A 14,615-nucleotide genomic window follows, 5' to 3' on the forward strand; every position below is an offset into this window, starting at 1 on the left:
ACTCTTCTAACTAAATTTAAACAAGCAATTGCAACTGGCAACAGTATACTTCTCCTACAATTTGACATGTCCAGCGCATTCGACATGGTAAGCCATAAAATATTACTAAACATCCTAGAATACTTCGGAGTTGGAGGAAGCGTTCTTAGCTGGTTCAGAGGCTTCCTAACCGCAAGAACATACCAAGTGAAATCTAATTCGAATACATCAGCTCCATGCAAACCTGAATGCGGAGTTCTCCAACCCTCTTCAACCTAATGATGACACCTCTGGCCAAATCGCTATCCAACCAAGGCCTCAATCCATACATATACGCAGATGATGTCACGATCTACATCCCGTTCAAACATGATCTATAAAGAAATCACCAATGAAATCAACCACAGCCTCCAAATCATGAACTCATGGGCAGATGCATTTCAATTAAAATTTAATGCAGAAAAAACACAATGTCTTATCCTCTCATCACAACATAACACGAGTAAACCCACCACTACAATCACACCAAACTATATACTTCCCGTCTCAGACAGCCTGAAAATTCTTGGAGTTACAATTGACTGAAATCTCACACTTGAAAGTCATGTGAAGAATACAACAAATAAAATGTTCCAATCAATGTGGAAACTCAAAAGAGTAAAACCTTTCTTCCCAAGAGAAATGTTTCGCAGCCTGGTACAATCAATGGTGCTAAGTCACCTACAGGCATATTTTCAAAGCACTTAGCCTTCCAAAGTTCCATAGAAACCTATGGAACTTTGGAAGGCTAAGTGCTTTGAAAATATGCCTCCTAGACTACTGCAATGCACTCTATGCTGGATGTAAAGAACAAATCATCAGGAAGCTTCAAACAGCCCAAAACACTGCAGCCAGACTCACATTTGGTAAAACAAAGTACAAAAGTGCCATACCCCTAAGAGAAAAACTACACTGGCTTCCACTCAAAGAACGTATTACGTTCAAAGTCTGCACCCTGGTTCATAAAATCATTAATGGAGAGGCCCCTGAATATCCATTTCCCAAGCTGCAAAGGACTAAAATACAAATTAACACATGCATCCAGCTTTTCCTACATAAGCACACAGCTATGGAATGCACTACCACTTGACGTGAAAAAAATGCGCGACCTAACCAACTTTCGGAAATCACTGAAGACTTGCCTCTTCAACAAGGCATACTGCAACGATCCATCATATGAACTTTAACGCAATACCACTTTATCTCTTATTCCGAATGTGATCTCTTTATACTTGATTGCGTAATCTACTATGTCACTCATGATCTTTCATTTTGAAACAGCCACTTCAGTCATTACTGAGATAGTGGGGAACCCACAGGTGCCCCATATAAGAGGCTTGTGGAGGCTAAGCCTTCCCAGCCCCAACTGAATCATTTCAAGACCACAGACTCACTGCTTCTCCCCTGGGTCTGCACTAACAAACCACCAAGGAAGAAGCGCAAGACTGTGGCTCTTTGCAGCCCCTACTTCTTCCTGTGCCAGTCCTGCCTCTTCAGATGTGAACTTCCTGGACTGGCACAGGTAGCAGTAGCGGAATGCAGAGAGCCACAGTCCTGTGCTCCTTACTAAGTTGTTTATTAGCACAGACCGGCAGAGGAACAATGAGAGGGAGGAAAATTGTGCTACATGGAGGTAGATGGAAGGGGAGGGAGAGAGAATAGGGCAATACTAGATTAGGAGAAGGAGAGACAGGGCAATAGTGAATAGGAGGCGGGGAGAGAGACAGGCAATGCTGAATGGGTTGGAGAGACTGCAGAAAGGGGAAATATTGTATAGGAGAAGGAACAGAAACAGTTAGGAAATGCTGGATAGGGGGAACAGAGATAGGCAGGAACAATGCTGAATGGTGCAGTGGGGGAGCAGAAAGACAGGGGCAGTGCTGCATGCTGGAGAGAGGGGAAGACAGAGAAACTAGCAATGCTGGATGATGGAGGGGGGAAGGAAAGACAGAGGAGATGATGGATGGGGGCAAGTCTGTGATTCTTAGAAAAGTAGCGTGAGTGTGTACATGTACGCATGTTTTGGCCCTCTGAACGTTACAAAATATAAAATGTGGACCCTGATAAGCCAGGCTTGTCCAACCTTTTTCTAAGAGCTTTCAGGGGTGTTTTGCTAGACTGACTATTGTGGAGGATGGGTTCATTCTTTCTAGCTGAACATGGGAAAATTAGGTTCTTACCGTGATAATTTTATTTCCTTTAGTCATAGCAGATGCAGCCATTACAGATGGGTTGTGTCCATCAACCAGCAGAGGGAGATAGAGAGCACACTTTTTTCAGTGCCTCATACCAGCTTGCTCCACTGCCTCTCTTCAGTATTTGAAGCTTCCAAAGCAGTATGGCAAACCGCAATGGGAATAACATAAGCTTTCCTCACAGCGAACGATGGCCCTACAACAAAGGGCATTAACTCAGAATGGAGGGAATGAAACATCCTCCCGGAGGGCATAAACTCATCCTCCACTGAGACATAACTGGAGGGAATAAACTCATCCTCCCGGAGGGCATAAACTCATCCTCCACTGAGACATAACTGGAGGGAATAAACTCATCCTCCCGGAGGGAATAAACTCATCCTCCAAAACATTAAACTGGAGGGAATTAAGTCATCCTCCTTTAATTGAACAAGAATCCTGAAGACTGTTTTCCGACTTTCTCCCAAGGACGGAATCTCCAGGAAACACGAACAGAACCTGAAACAGATTTACAGCAGATAGCATCAGACAGGGAGGGATCATGGCTGCATCTGCTATGACTAAAGGAAAGAAAATTATCACGGTAAGAACCTAATTTTCCCTTCCTTGTCATCAAGCAGATGCAGCCATTACAGATAGGATGTATCAAAGCAATCCCTAGATAGGGTGGGAACAAGCCACACCACGCGCCAGCACTTGCGCTCCAAAATGTGCGTCCCTCCTGGCAGCCACATCCAGCCTGTAATGTCGGGCAAAAGAGAGCTTAGAAGCCCATGGTGCTGCACTACAAATCACTTGAAGAGAGAGTGCTCCAGTTTCAGCCCAAGAAGAGGAAATTCCTCTAGTGGAATGCGCCTTAAAGGCATCAGGCGGAGGCCGGCCGGCAAGAAAATAAGCTGAAAAGATAGATTCTTTAAGCCAGCGGGCAATAGTGGCTTTAGATGCTGGAGACCCTCTGCGAGGACCTGATAGCAAAACAAACAGATGATCAGAGGTCCTGAAAGAGTTAGTAACTCGCAGATACTGCAGCAGAGTCCTGCGCACGTCCAACAGGTGCAATTGCCCAAAAGATTCTGGAAACTCCTCCTCGACCAAGGAGGGCAAGAAAATAGGTTGGTTTAGGTGAAACACTGAAACCACCTTAGGCAAGAAGGAAGGCATGGTCCGAACCGTGACCCCGGACTCTGAAAACTGCAGAAAAGGGTCTCTACAGGACAGCGCCTGGAGCTCTGACACCCGTCTCGCCGAAGTAATGGCCACTAACAAGATGGCCTTCAGTGTCAAATCTTTCTCTGAAGTACGCCGAAGCGGTTCAAAGGGAGCACCCTGAAGGGCCTTCAGCACTAGCCCCAGGTTCCAAGCTGGACAAGGTGCACGCACGGGAGGACGGAGCCGAAGCACCCCTCTAAGAAACCGTGCCACATCCGGATGAGCAGCTAAAGACACGCCTTCAACCTTGCCACGCAGGGAGGCCAATGCTGCCACTTGCACCCACAGGGAATTATAGGCCAAGCCTTTTTGTACACCATCCTGCAAAAAGTCCAGAATCGGCGAGACAGGAGCCCGCAGGGGTGTGATCTCTCTGGAAGCACACCAGACTTCAAACTGGCGCCAAATCCTGGCATAAGCCACGGAAGTGGGACGCTTGCGGGCTTGCAGGAGAGTGGTAATTACTTTATTGGAATAGCCTCTGCCTCTCAATTGCGCCCTCTCAATCGCCAGGCCATAAGACCAAATTGGCCGGCGTCCTCCATGGTCACCGGACCCTGTGACAACAGGTTGGGAACCAGAGGTAACTGAAGGGGATCCTCTACGAGCATCTGTCGGAGGTCCGCATACCAAGGCCTCCTGGGCCAATCCGGGGCGACGAGAACCACTTCTCCTGGATGCAGCCGAATCCGCAGGAGCACTCGCCCTATCAAGGGCCACGGAGGGAACACATACAGTCGGCCCGGAGGCCAGGGTTGAGCCAAGGCATCCAACCCCGCCGCGCGAGGATCTCTCCGTCTGCACGGGACTTTGGCATTGGAGCTTGTCGCCATTAGATCCATCACGGGCTTGCCCCACTTGACACATATCTGAAGGAACACTTCGTCTGCAAGTTCCCACTCCGCTGGATCGATCTGATGCCTGCTTAGATAATCGGCTTGCACGTTGCTCTGACCTGCAATGTGAGCTGCCGACAGAAACTGTAGATGCAGCTCGGCCCAGTGGCAAATTTGTTCAGCCTGCGCGGCTAAAGCTCTGCACTGAGTGCCGCCTTGTCGATTTATGTAGGCCACTGCTGTCGTGTTGTCTGACATCACTCTGACACAGCCAATCCTTCCAGGGTCACTTGAAAGGCCAGAAGCGCCTGAAACACCGCTTTCAACTCTAGGCGGTTGATGGACCACTCCGACTCCTCGGGTGTCCATAGACCCTGGGCATGCTTCCCCTTGCAATGTGCGCCCCAGCCTTTCAGACTGGCATCTGTCACCACTAGGCACCAAGCGGGGAGCGCCAGCAGCATTCCTCGCCACAGCATGCTGTCTGAGAGCCACCACTCCATGCTGAGTCGGGCCGCAGGGAGCCAAGAGAGTCTGCATTGGTAATCCTGAGATACTGGAGACCATCTTTGGAGTACAGCATACTGTAGAGGTCTCAGGTGCGCTCTCGCCCAGGGCACCAGTTCCATGGTGGCCGTCGATCCAAGCAGCTGGACAATGTCCCAAGCTCGCGGGCGGGGCATCCTCAGGAGCAGATGGACCTGATTCTGAAGCTTGCACCGCCTTTGCTCGGGTAGGTACACATACCTCGAGGCTGTGTCGAACCTGGCCCCCAAATATTCTAGAGACTGCGAGGGGGTCAGGTGACGTTTGGCCAAATTGACGACCCAGCCCAGAGATTGAAGTACTGAGACCACTCTGGGCTGTTACATGCTGACTCTCTGCAGCAGAGTTTGCTTGAATGAGCCAGTCGTCCAGGTACGGGTAAACCCGAATACCCTCTCGCCTTAGAAAGGCAGCTACTACCACCATAACCTTTGAAAAGGTGTGGGGAGCTGTGGTGAGGCCAAAAGGCAAGGCCCGGAACTGGAAATGCTTTCCCAACACCGCAAACCTCAGAAACTTCCGGTGCGGGGGCCAAATTGGAATGTGCAAGTAAGCTTCTTTCAGGTCCAGAGACATGAGAAACTCTCCTGGCTGTACCGCCGCAATGACGGAGCGCAGGGTTTCCATGTGAAAATGCCGCACTCTCAGGGACTTGTTTAATTCTTTTAAGTCCAGAATAGGGCGAAAAGACCCTCCTTTTCGTGGCACCACAAAGTAGATGGAGCAGCGGCAGCAGCCGTGTTCGGCGGGAGGTACCGGGGACACGGCCCCTATCTGAATCAGACCTTGTAAAGTCTCCTCTACCGCCGCCCGTTTGGCAGCAGAACCGCATCGGGACTCCACAAACACGTCTCTTACAGGGGCGTCGAATTCTATTCTGTAACCGTCTCTGATCAGGTCCAACACCCACTGATCTGAGGAAATGTTGGCCCACTCCTCGGCAAAGAGGGAAAGACGTCCTCCGATGACAGGACTCGAGGAGAGGGCCGGCGCACCATCATTGAGAGGGTCGCCCCTGAACTCCAGGCCTTGAGCCAGTGGCTGTGGAACGTTTGTCCGAGCGAAAGGAGTTCCTCTGCTGAAAACGGGCACGAGAAGTGAACCCAGCAGAACGCCCCGGGCGGTACCTTCGAGCTTCACGGAAGCGAGGTCTGTAAGAGGAGTGGACCGCCGCACCCTTAGAGGAAGGCCGAGGCCTATCTTCAGGCAAGCGCTGGGGTTTAGCCTCACCCAGGCCCTTCACAATTTTCTCCAACTCCTCACCAAACAGGAGAAGGCCTTGAAAGGGCAACTTCACCCACCTTTGCTTAGAGGCCATGTCCGCCGCCCAATGCCGTAGACAAAGAAGACGGCGAGCCGCCACTGCTACTGCCATGTGTTTAGCCGAAGCTCTGACAATATCATAAAGGGCGTCAGCAAGAAAGGACAAGGCCAACTCCATCCGCGGAGCCACATCTGAAAAGGGCTCCGCTCCATCACCAGGCTGTTCCACTGCCTGTCGCAACCAAGCCAGGCAGGCTCTAGCAGCATAACAACTGCATGCAGACGCCCGAATAGCGAGACCTGCAATTTCAAATGACCGTTTAAGTGCTGATTCCAGTCTACGGTCTTGAATATCCTTCAGGGCAAAACCTCCTTCAACAGGGAGGGTAGTTCTCTTGTCACAGCTGTGACTAGGGCATCCACTTTAGGCATAGCAAAGCGAGCCATGTGCTCCTCACTCAGAGGGTATAATTGCCCCATAGCCCTGGAAACTTTCAAAGGTCCCTCGGGGTTAGCCCATTGAGCCGAAATAAGCTCTTGGATGGAGTCATGCAAAGGAAAGGCTCGAGCAGGCTTTTTGGTACTAACCATCCTAGGATTCACAGAGGAGGCTGTGCCACTGGCAGGGTCCTCAATAGAGAGAGCCTGCAGGGCATCAGAAATAAGCACTGGCAGCTCATCACAGTGGAAAATCCTCACCGCCGAGGGATTGTCCAGATCCTGAGTCACTTCTGCACCAGACTCTGGCTCCTCAGACCATGAAGGCCTGCCAGAGTACTCCGAATCCTCGCAGCCCGACCACGGGAGGGGGGGAAAAAGGAGGTGCAGCACTCTCTGAAGGGGAATGAGCCCTTCTGCGCTTCATATTCTGCCAATTATCAGGGAATAATGCCTCAGAGGGCATACCTAGGCTAGAATCCACCGGGGGGGGGGGGGGGGGGGGGGGGGGCATTAGAAGAGGCCCGTGCCGGGTTTTGTGGGAGAGCTCTTTTAAGTATGTATGCTTTATGCATTAATAAGACAAAATCAGGGGAGAAAAACTCACCCTGGGCACCCGGATCTCTGCCGGGGCTAGTAGCTCCCATATCAGCCTCACTCCGAGGCCTCCCCCCGGGCTCAGGACTCTCCATCTCAGCGGAGGTCGCGCCATGTGGTAAATTCAAAATGGCGTCCGCTGCCAGCTCAGAGCACGAAGAATCGTCGCTTGCCATGCTCGGGCTGGCTCTAATGTCTGTACAGCACGATTTACAGAGCCCCGCTGCTGATCTGCGCTTGCCACACTTGGAACAGCGCTTTACTGTCTCCGCAGCCATCGCCGAAAACGGTGGTAAAATTTAAAATGCCGGTTCGCGCCAAAATCGCCCCAATCGCGGGCCCACCCCGGAGGAGTCAAAAAACACTCTTACCTCACTGGACCGAGTATCACAGCTCCGGTCCCACAGAAAAAGGCAAGGAAAAACCTCTGTTCCTTTTTTTTTTTTTTTTTAACGCTGTGAGGAAAGCAGAGGTAAATAGAACTCCGGAGGCTCAGGTGAGTGGGAAAGGCAGGGAAAGGGCGAACCTATGTGCCTGCATCCACTGTTGGTGGGGAAGGACAGGGAAAGCTAAGCAATGTGTCCACATCCACGGAGGTATGGGTAAGGCAGGGAAAGGGTGAACCTATGTGCCTTTAAAGTGAAGCTGCTATAGCCTCCAACACCCCTGCTAACAACTGGCAAAAGCACAGGAGCAACCTCCAGGCAGATTTTAGATGGAGCTCGAAGAAGCTGCAGCCACTCTGCTAGGGGAGATAGAGAATACTGAAGAGAGACAGTGGAGCAAGCTGGTATGAGGCACTGAAAAAGTGTGCTCTCTATCTCCCTCTGCTGGTTGATGGACACAACCCATCTGTAATGGCTGCATCTGCCTGATGACAAGGAAATGAATATTTAATTTTAGGTACACATGTGCAACTATGCATAAAAGCCATAGGACACAGGAGGGAACAGCAGCAGGAGCTTGTAAGCTCTTTGAGCAGGGACTGTCTTTCTTCTATTTTTGTGCAGCGCTGCGCATGCTTTGTAGCGCTATAGAAATGCTAAATAGTAGTAGTAGTAGTAGTAGTAGAGCTCATGACGCACTGTTCCCCATCCAACAGCACATGGCACTTCTGGGACCTGGGAGGCAGTGGCTGCAGCAGCAGTGGTATATTCTGCCAGTGCTTGCCATTCTCATGGCTTCTAGCGGAGACAAGAAAGGGAAATGGGGAACTTAATAGCAGAGGATGTTCTTCTATGTTATGACTGCAGCATGCACTTTACAATGTGTCACACGTTCAAAAGAAACAAGTCATTAGTTTTCTGATAGCTCATTCCTTTTAGATGGACTAGGTTTTAATGGCAGTTTTACGATTTTCAAAAATAAAATACAATTTTCTAACTGCATGTGGGTAGATAAACATTAAGAGAACACAGTATGGTTGTTTTATTTTAAGCTTATGGTAATTATGCTCAATTTTCAATCATAGTGAAATGTTGTTGCCAAGATTATTTCATTATCACAGTACTCATTGTGACTCTAGAGCAGAACTTGTCAATCTTTTTGTGACAGTGACCTTATGATAAAGGCCAAATAATACTGTGCGACCCCTCAAAAGTACAGAATTAAGATGTACCTATGGAGACCCCACCCAGGCTGCGACCCCAAATGGAGTCCCAACCCACAGTTTGGGAAGCCCTGCTCTAGAGACTACTTCCTTTCAAGTCACACTAAGGAGTTATGTTAAGATAACCAAAATCTGTAAATGAAGTCCAGCCTTACCTGTCTTGCTATTTCCCTTAAACAAGCCACACCTTGCTCGAAGTTGGGAAACACTACTGAGCCATACTTCTGATATTCAGGAACCGGTCGTATTTTAATTGTAACTTCTGTAACCACTCCAAGGGTTCCTTTCAAGGGGAAAAAAAAATATACACACACACACACACACACACACACACACACACAAAAGCATGTTAATACTGTACTACTCAGAGGAACAATATAAAAGCAACAAACGGCCCCTTTTAGAAAGTTGAGGTAAGCCTAACGTGGGCATACCGCTCACTAAAAAGGATCTACCACCGGGCTACCACAGCAGCTTTACTTGCTGCACAGCCATTTCCTGCAGAAAAGAAATACTTCCCTTTTACCCACTGCAGTAAAAGGGGGCAGCGGTACGCATCAAAAACACGCATTGCCAAAGCTTGTAAAAGGGGCCCAAAGTTTTTATGCTAGTTTCATCAGCGGACCCTAGATAAAAATGCTCTTACCAGTTAACTCTGAAGCATACTTTTAAGCTGAGACACTTAAGCAAAAGCTTACCTTGATAATTAGGAGTGTTTCACTCTGTCTTGTTATAAACATTTGAACTTTTTAGTATTATCATTATTACTATTACTGTGATCCTCAAAATCATTATTCCATTCTTTCCCCTAAAATAAATTCTCTAAGAAATAGATGATTTCACCTAGAAGCACATTATAAACATAAATTCATAAAAAGCTAAAGATATACAATTGCACAAAAGACACCACAAGATTACAACAGGAAGAACAAATGAACTACATTTCATATGGAGTTTCAAGAAAGGAAGGTTCATTTCAATAAGTCTGTATGTATACAGTGGCATTTTATAAAAAAAATAATTCTGTCCACTACTTCAAAGGTCTTTTCTGCAAAATACAATCTTGCCTATTCTCAAAAAGCTTGCCACAAGCTACTGTTCTAGTCTTTAATCTTAGAAGTGGGGTCCACTGCATTGTTGGGCAACACTTCCTAAACAAGTTTTTTTTTACAATGTTTACCTGTAAATAAATTCTAAAATAAATTAATAAATTTGCATTATATATCAGTGAGCCAATACTTGGACCTCACTGCAAAACAACTATGAAGAAAAATGCAATTCATGCTGAAAACCAATAAATGACAAACAGTATTCATGCAAATATATACCGTATATACTCAAATATAAGCCTATCTGAGTAAAAGTCGAGTTAACAGTTTTCCCCCCAAAAAGGGGTGAAAACATAACTCGAGTGTAAGTCAGGGGGTTTATATTCAAGTATACCGCTCTTTCCTAACTTGAGCTTTGTATAATTGTGAGGCCACATGACAAGAAATAGATAAGGAACGTGATAAATATATCAAAAAGGGTTGGGTTCAGAGAACAGAAGAGAAATTAGGGACTTGTCGAACAGCACAGCTCAGTTGAAGCCATTGGACACAAAGAGTCAGGTAGGCAGAACTGCCTTTGTAAATCCTTAAAAGTGGCATTGCTTACTGCTCTCCCTTGGGTTCTGCTGCTATTGCTGGCATGGAAGTGGGGCCTTGAGGTATGTGAAAGACTGATTCCAAATTATGGGAAGCATCTGGCTACAATTATTGCTGCTAAAGGAGGTGCAACTAGTTTAGAGGGTGTAGGCATAACGTAGATCACACTTTTGTGTAGAAAGCGAATGCTACATACCTGTAGAAGGTATTCTCCGAGGACAAGCAGGCTGATTGTTCTCACTGATGGGTGACGTCCACGGCAGCCCCTCCAATCGGAATCTTCACTAGCAAAGTCCTTTGCTAGCCCTCGCGCACCCGCGCGCACCGCGCATGCGCGGCCGTCTTCCCGCCCGAAACCGGCTCGAGCCGGCCAGTCTCATATGTAGCAAAAGAGATACAAGGGAAGACACAACTCCAAAGGGGAGGCGGGCGGGTTTGTGAGAACAATCAGCCTGCTGTCCTCGGAGAATACCTTCTACAGGTATGTAGCATTCGCTTTCTCCGAGGACAAGCAGGCTGCTTGTTCTCACTGATGGGGTATCCCTAGCCCCCAGGCTCACTCAAAACAACAACCATGGTCAATTGGGCCTCGCAACGGCGAGAACATAACTGAGATTGACCTAAAAAATTTACCAACTAACTGAGAGTGCAGCCTGGAACAGAACAAACAGGGCCCTCGGGGGGTGGAGTTGGATCCTAAAGCCCAAACAGGTTCTGAAGAACTGACTGCCCGAACCGACTGTCGCGTCGGGAATCCTGCTGCAGGCAGTAATGAGATGTGAATGTGTGGACAGATGACCACGTCGCAGCTTTGCAAATTTCTTCAATGGAGGCTGACTTCAAGTGGGCTACCGACGCAGCCATGGCTCTAACATTATGAGCCGTGACATGACCCTCAAGAGCCAGCCCCGCCTGGGCGTAAGTGAAGGAAATGCAATCTGCTAGCCAATTGGATATGGTGCGTTTCCCCACAGCCACTCCCCTCCTATTGGGATCAAAAGAAACAAACAATTGGGCGGACTGTCTGTTGGGCTGTGTCCGCTCCAGATAGAAGGCCAATGCTCTCTTGCAGTCCAATGTGTGCAGCTGACGTTCAGCAGGGCAGGAATGAGGACGGGGAAAGAATGTTGGCAAGACAATTGACTGGTTCAGATGGAACTCCGACACAACCTTTGGCAAGAACTTAGGGTGAGTGCGGAGGACTACTCTGTTATGATGAAATTTTGTGTAAGGGGCCTGGGCTACCAGGGCCTGAAGCTCACTGACTCTACGAGCTGAAGTAACTGCCACCAAGAAAATGACCTTCCAGGTCAAGTACTTCAGATGGCAGGAATTCAGTGGCTCAAAAGGAGGTTTCATCAGCTGGGTGAGAACGACATTGAGATCCCATGACACTGTAGGAGGCTTGACAGGGGGCTTTGACAAAAGCAAACCTCTCATGAAGCGAACAACTAAAGGCTGTCCTGAGATCGGCTTACCTTCCACACGGTAATGGTATGCACTGATTGCACTAAGGTGAACCCTTACAGAGTTGGTCTTGAGACCAGACTCAGACAAGTGCAGAAGGTATTCAAGCAGGGTCTGTGTAGGACAAGAGCGAGGATCTAGGGCCTTGCTGTCACACCATACGGCAAACCTCCTCCATAAAAAGAAGTAACTCCTCTTAGTGGACTCTTTCCTGGAAGCAAGCAAGATGCGTGAGACACCCTCTGACAGACCCAAAGAGGCAAAGTCTACGCTCTCAACATCCAGGCCGTGAGAGCCAGGGACCGGAGGCTGGGATGCAGAAGAGCCCCTTCGTCCTGCGTGATGAGGGTCGGAAAACACTCCAATCTCCACGGTTCTTCGGAGGATAACTCCAGAAGAAGAGGGAACCAGATCTGACGCGGCCAAAAAGGAGCAATCAGAATCATGGTGCCTCGGTCTTGCTTGAGTTTCAACAAAGTTTTCCCCACCAGAGGAATGGGAGGATAAGCATACAGCAGCCCCTCCCCCCTATCCAGGAGGAAGGCATCCGATGCCAGTCTGCCGTGGGCCTGAAGCCTGGAACAGAACTGAGGGACTTTGTGGTTTGCTCGAGATGCGAAGAGATCCACCAAGGGGGTGCCCCACGCTTGGAAGATCTGGCGCACCACTCGGGAGTTGAGCGACCACTCGTGAGGTTGCATAATCCTGCTCAGTCTGTCGGCCAGACTGTTGTTTACGCCTGCCAGATATGTGGCTTGGAGCACCATGCCGTGACGGCAAGCCCAGAGCCACATGCTGACGGCTTCCTGACACAGGGGGCGAGATCCGGTGCCCCCCTGCTTGTTGACGTAGTACATGGCAACCTGGTTGTCTGTCTGAATTTGGATAATTTGGTGGGACAGCCGATCTCTGAAAGCCTTCAGAGCGTTCCAGATCGCTCGCAACTCCAGGAGATTGATCTGTAGATCGCGTTCCTGGAGGGACCAGCTTCCTTGGGTGTGAAGCCCATCGACATGAGCTCCCCAGCCCAGGAGAGACGCATCCGTGGTCAGCACTTTTTGTGGCTGAGGAATTTGGAAAGGACGTCCCAGAGTCAAATTGGACCAAATCGTCCACCAATACAGGGATTTGAGAAAACTCGTGGACAGGTGGATCACGTCTTCTAGATCCCCAGCAGCCTGAAACCACTGGGAAGCTAGGGTCCATTGAGCAGATCTCATGTGAAGGCGGGCCATGGGAGTCACATGAACTGTGGAGGTCATATGGCCCAGCAATCTCAACATCTGCCGAGCTGTGATCTGCTGGGACGCTCGTACCCGCGAGACGAGGGACAACAAGTTGTTGGCCCTCGCCTCTGGGAGATAGGCGCGAGCCGTCCGAGAATCCAGCAGAGCTCCTATGAATTCGAGTCTCTGCACTGGGAGAAGATGGGACTTTGGATAATTTATCACAAACCCCAGTAGCTCCAGGAGGCGAATAGTCATCTGCATGGACTGCAGGGCTCCTGCCTCGGACGTGTTCTTCACCAGCCAATCGTCGAGATATGGGAACACGTGCACCCCCAGCCTGCGAAGTGCTGCTGCTACTACAGCCAAGCACTTTGTGAACACCCTGGGCGCAGAGGCGAGCCCAAAGGGTAGCACACAGTACTGGAAGTGACGTGTGTCCAGCTGAAATCGCAGATACTGTCTGTGAGCTGGCAGTATCGGGATGTGTGTGTAGGCATCCTTCAAGTCCAGAGAGCATAGCCAATCGTTTTCCTGAATCATGGGAAGTAGGGTGCCCAGGGAAAGCATCCTGAACTTTTCTTTGACCAGATATTTGTTCAGGGCCCTTAGGTCTAGGATGGGACGCATCCCCCCTGTTTTCTTTTCCACAAGGAAGTACCTGGAATAGAATCCCAGCCCTTCTTGCCCGGATGGCACGGGCTCGACCGCATTGGCGCTGAGAAGGGCGGAGAGTTCCTCTGCAAGTACCTGCTTGTGCTGGAAGCTGTAAGACTGAGCTCCCGGTGGACAATTTGGAGGTTTTGAGGCCAAATTGAGGGTGTATCCTTGCCGGACTATTTGGAGAACCCACTGATCGGAGGTTATGAGAGGCCACCTTTGGTGAAAAACTTTCAACCTCCCCCCGACCGGCAGGTCGCCCGGCACTGACACTTGGATGTCGGCTATGCTCTGCTGGAGCCAGTCAAAAGCCCGTCCCTTGCTTTTGCTGGGGAGCCGAGGGGCCTTGCTGAGTCGCACGCTGCTGACGAGAGCGAGCGCGCTGGGGCTTAGCCTGGGCCACAGGCTGTCGAGAAGGAGGATTGTACCTACGCTTGCCAGAAGAGTAGGGACCAGTCTTCCTTCCCCCGAAAAATCTTCTACCTGTGGAGGTAGATGCTGAAGGCTGCCGGCGGGAGAACTTGTCGAATGCGGTATCCCGCTGGTGGAGATGCTCTACCACCTGCTCGACCTTCTCTCCAAAAATATTGTCCGCACGGCAAGGCGAGTCCGCAATCCGCTGCTGGAGTCTATTCTCCAGGTCGGAGGCACGCAGCCATGAGAGCCTGCGCATCACCACACCTTGAGCAGCGGCCCTGGACGCAACATCAAAGGTGTCATACACCCCTCTGGCCAGGAATTTTCTGCACGCCTTCAGCTGCCTGACCACCTCCTGAAAGGCTTGGCTTGCTCAGGGGGGGAGCGCATCAACCAAGCCCGCCAACTGCCGCACATTGTTCCGCATGTGTATGCTCGTGTAGAGCTGGTAAGACTGGATTTTGGCCACGAGCATAGAAGAATGGTAG

At 49.7% G+C, this 14,615-nt stretch overlaps 1 protein-coding gene across 1 annotated transcript in view; it reads right to left on the bottom strand.

The window, feature by feature from the left end:
- The window catches only part of AGPS (alkylglycerone phosphate synthase), a 531,881-nt gene that overhangs the window by 239,895 nt on the left and 277,371 nt on the right, over positions 1 to 14,615 (bottom strand). The window contains exon 11 of the mRNA XM_030208991.1: positions 8,867 to 8,994. Within this exon, the coding sequence (XP_030064851.1) occupies positions 8,867 to 8,994 (128 nt within the window). The remainder of the gene's footprint in view (positions 1 to 8,866; positions 8,995 to 14,615) is intronic.

The sequence above is a fragment of the Microcaecilia unicolor genome, chromosome 7 (assembly GCF_901765095.1).
Source record: "Microcaecilia unicolor chromosome 7, aMicUni1.1, whole genome shotgun sequence".
Classification (NCBI taxonomy): Eukaryota; Metazoa; Chordata; class Amphibia; order Gymnophiona; family Siphonopidae; genus Microcaecilia; species Microcaecilia unicolor.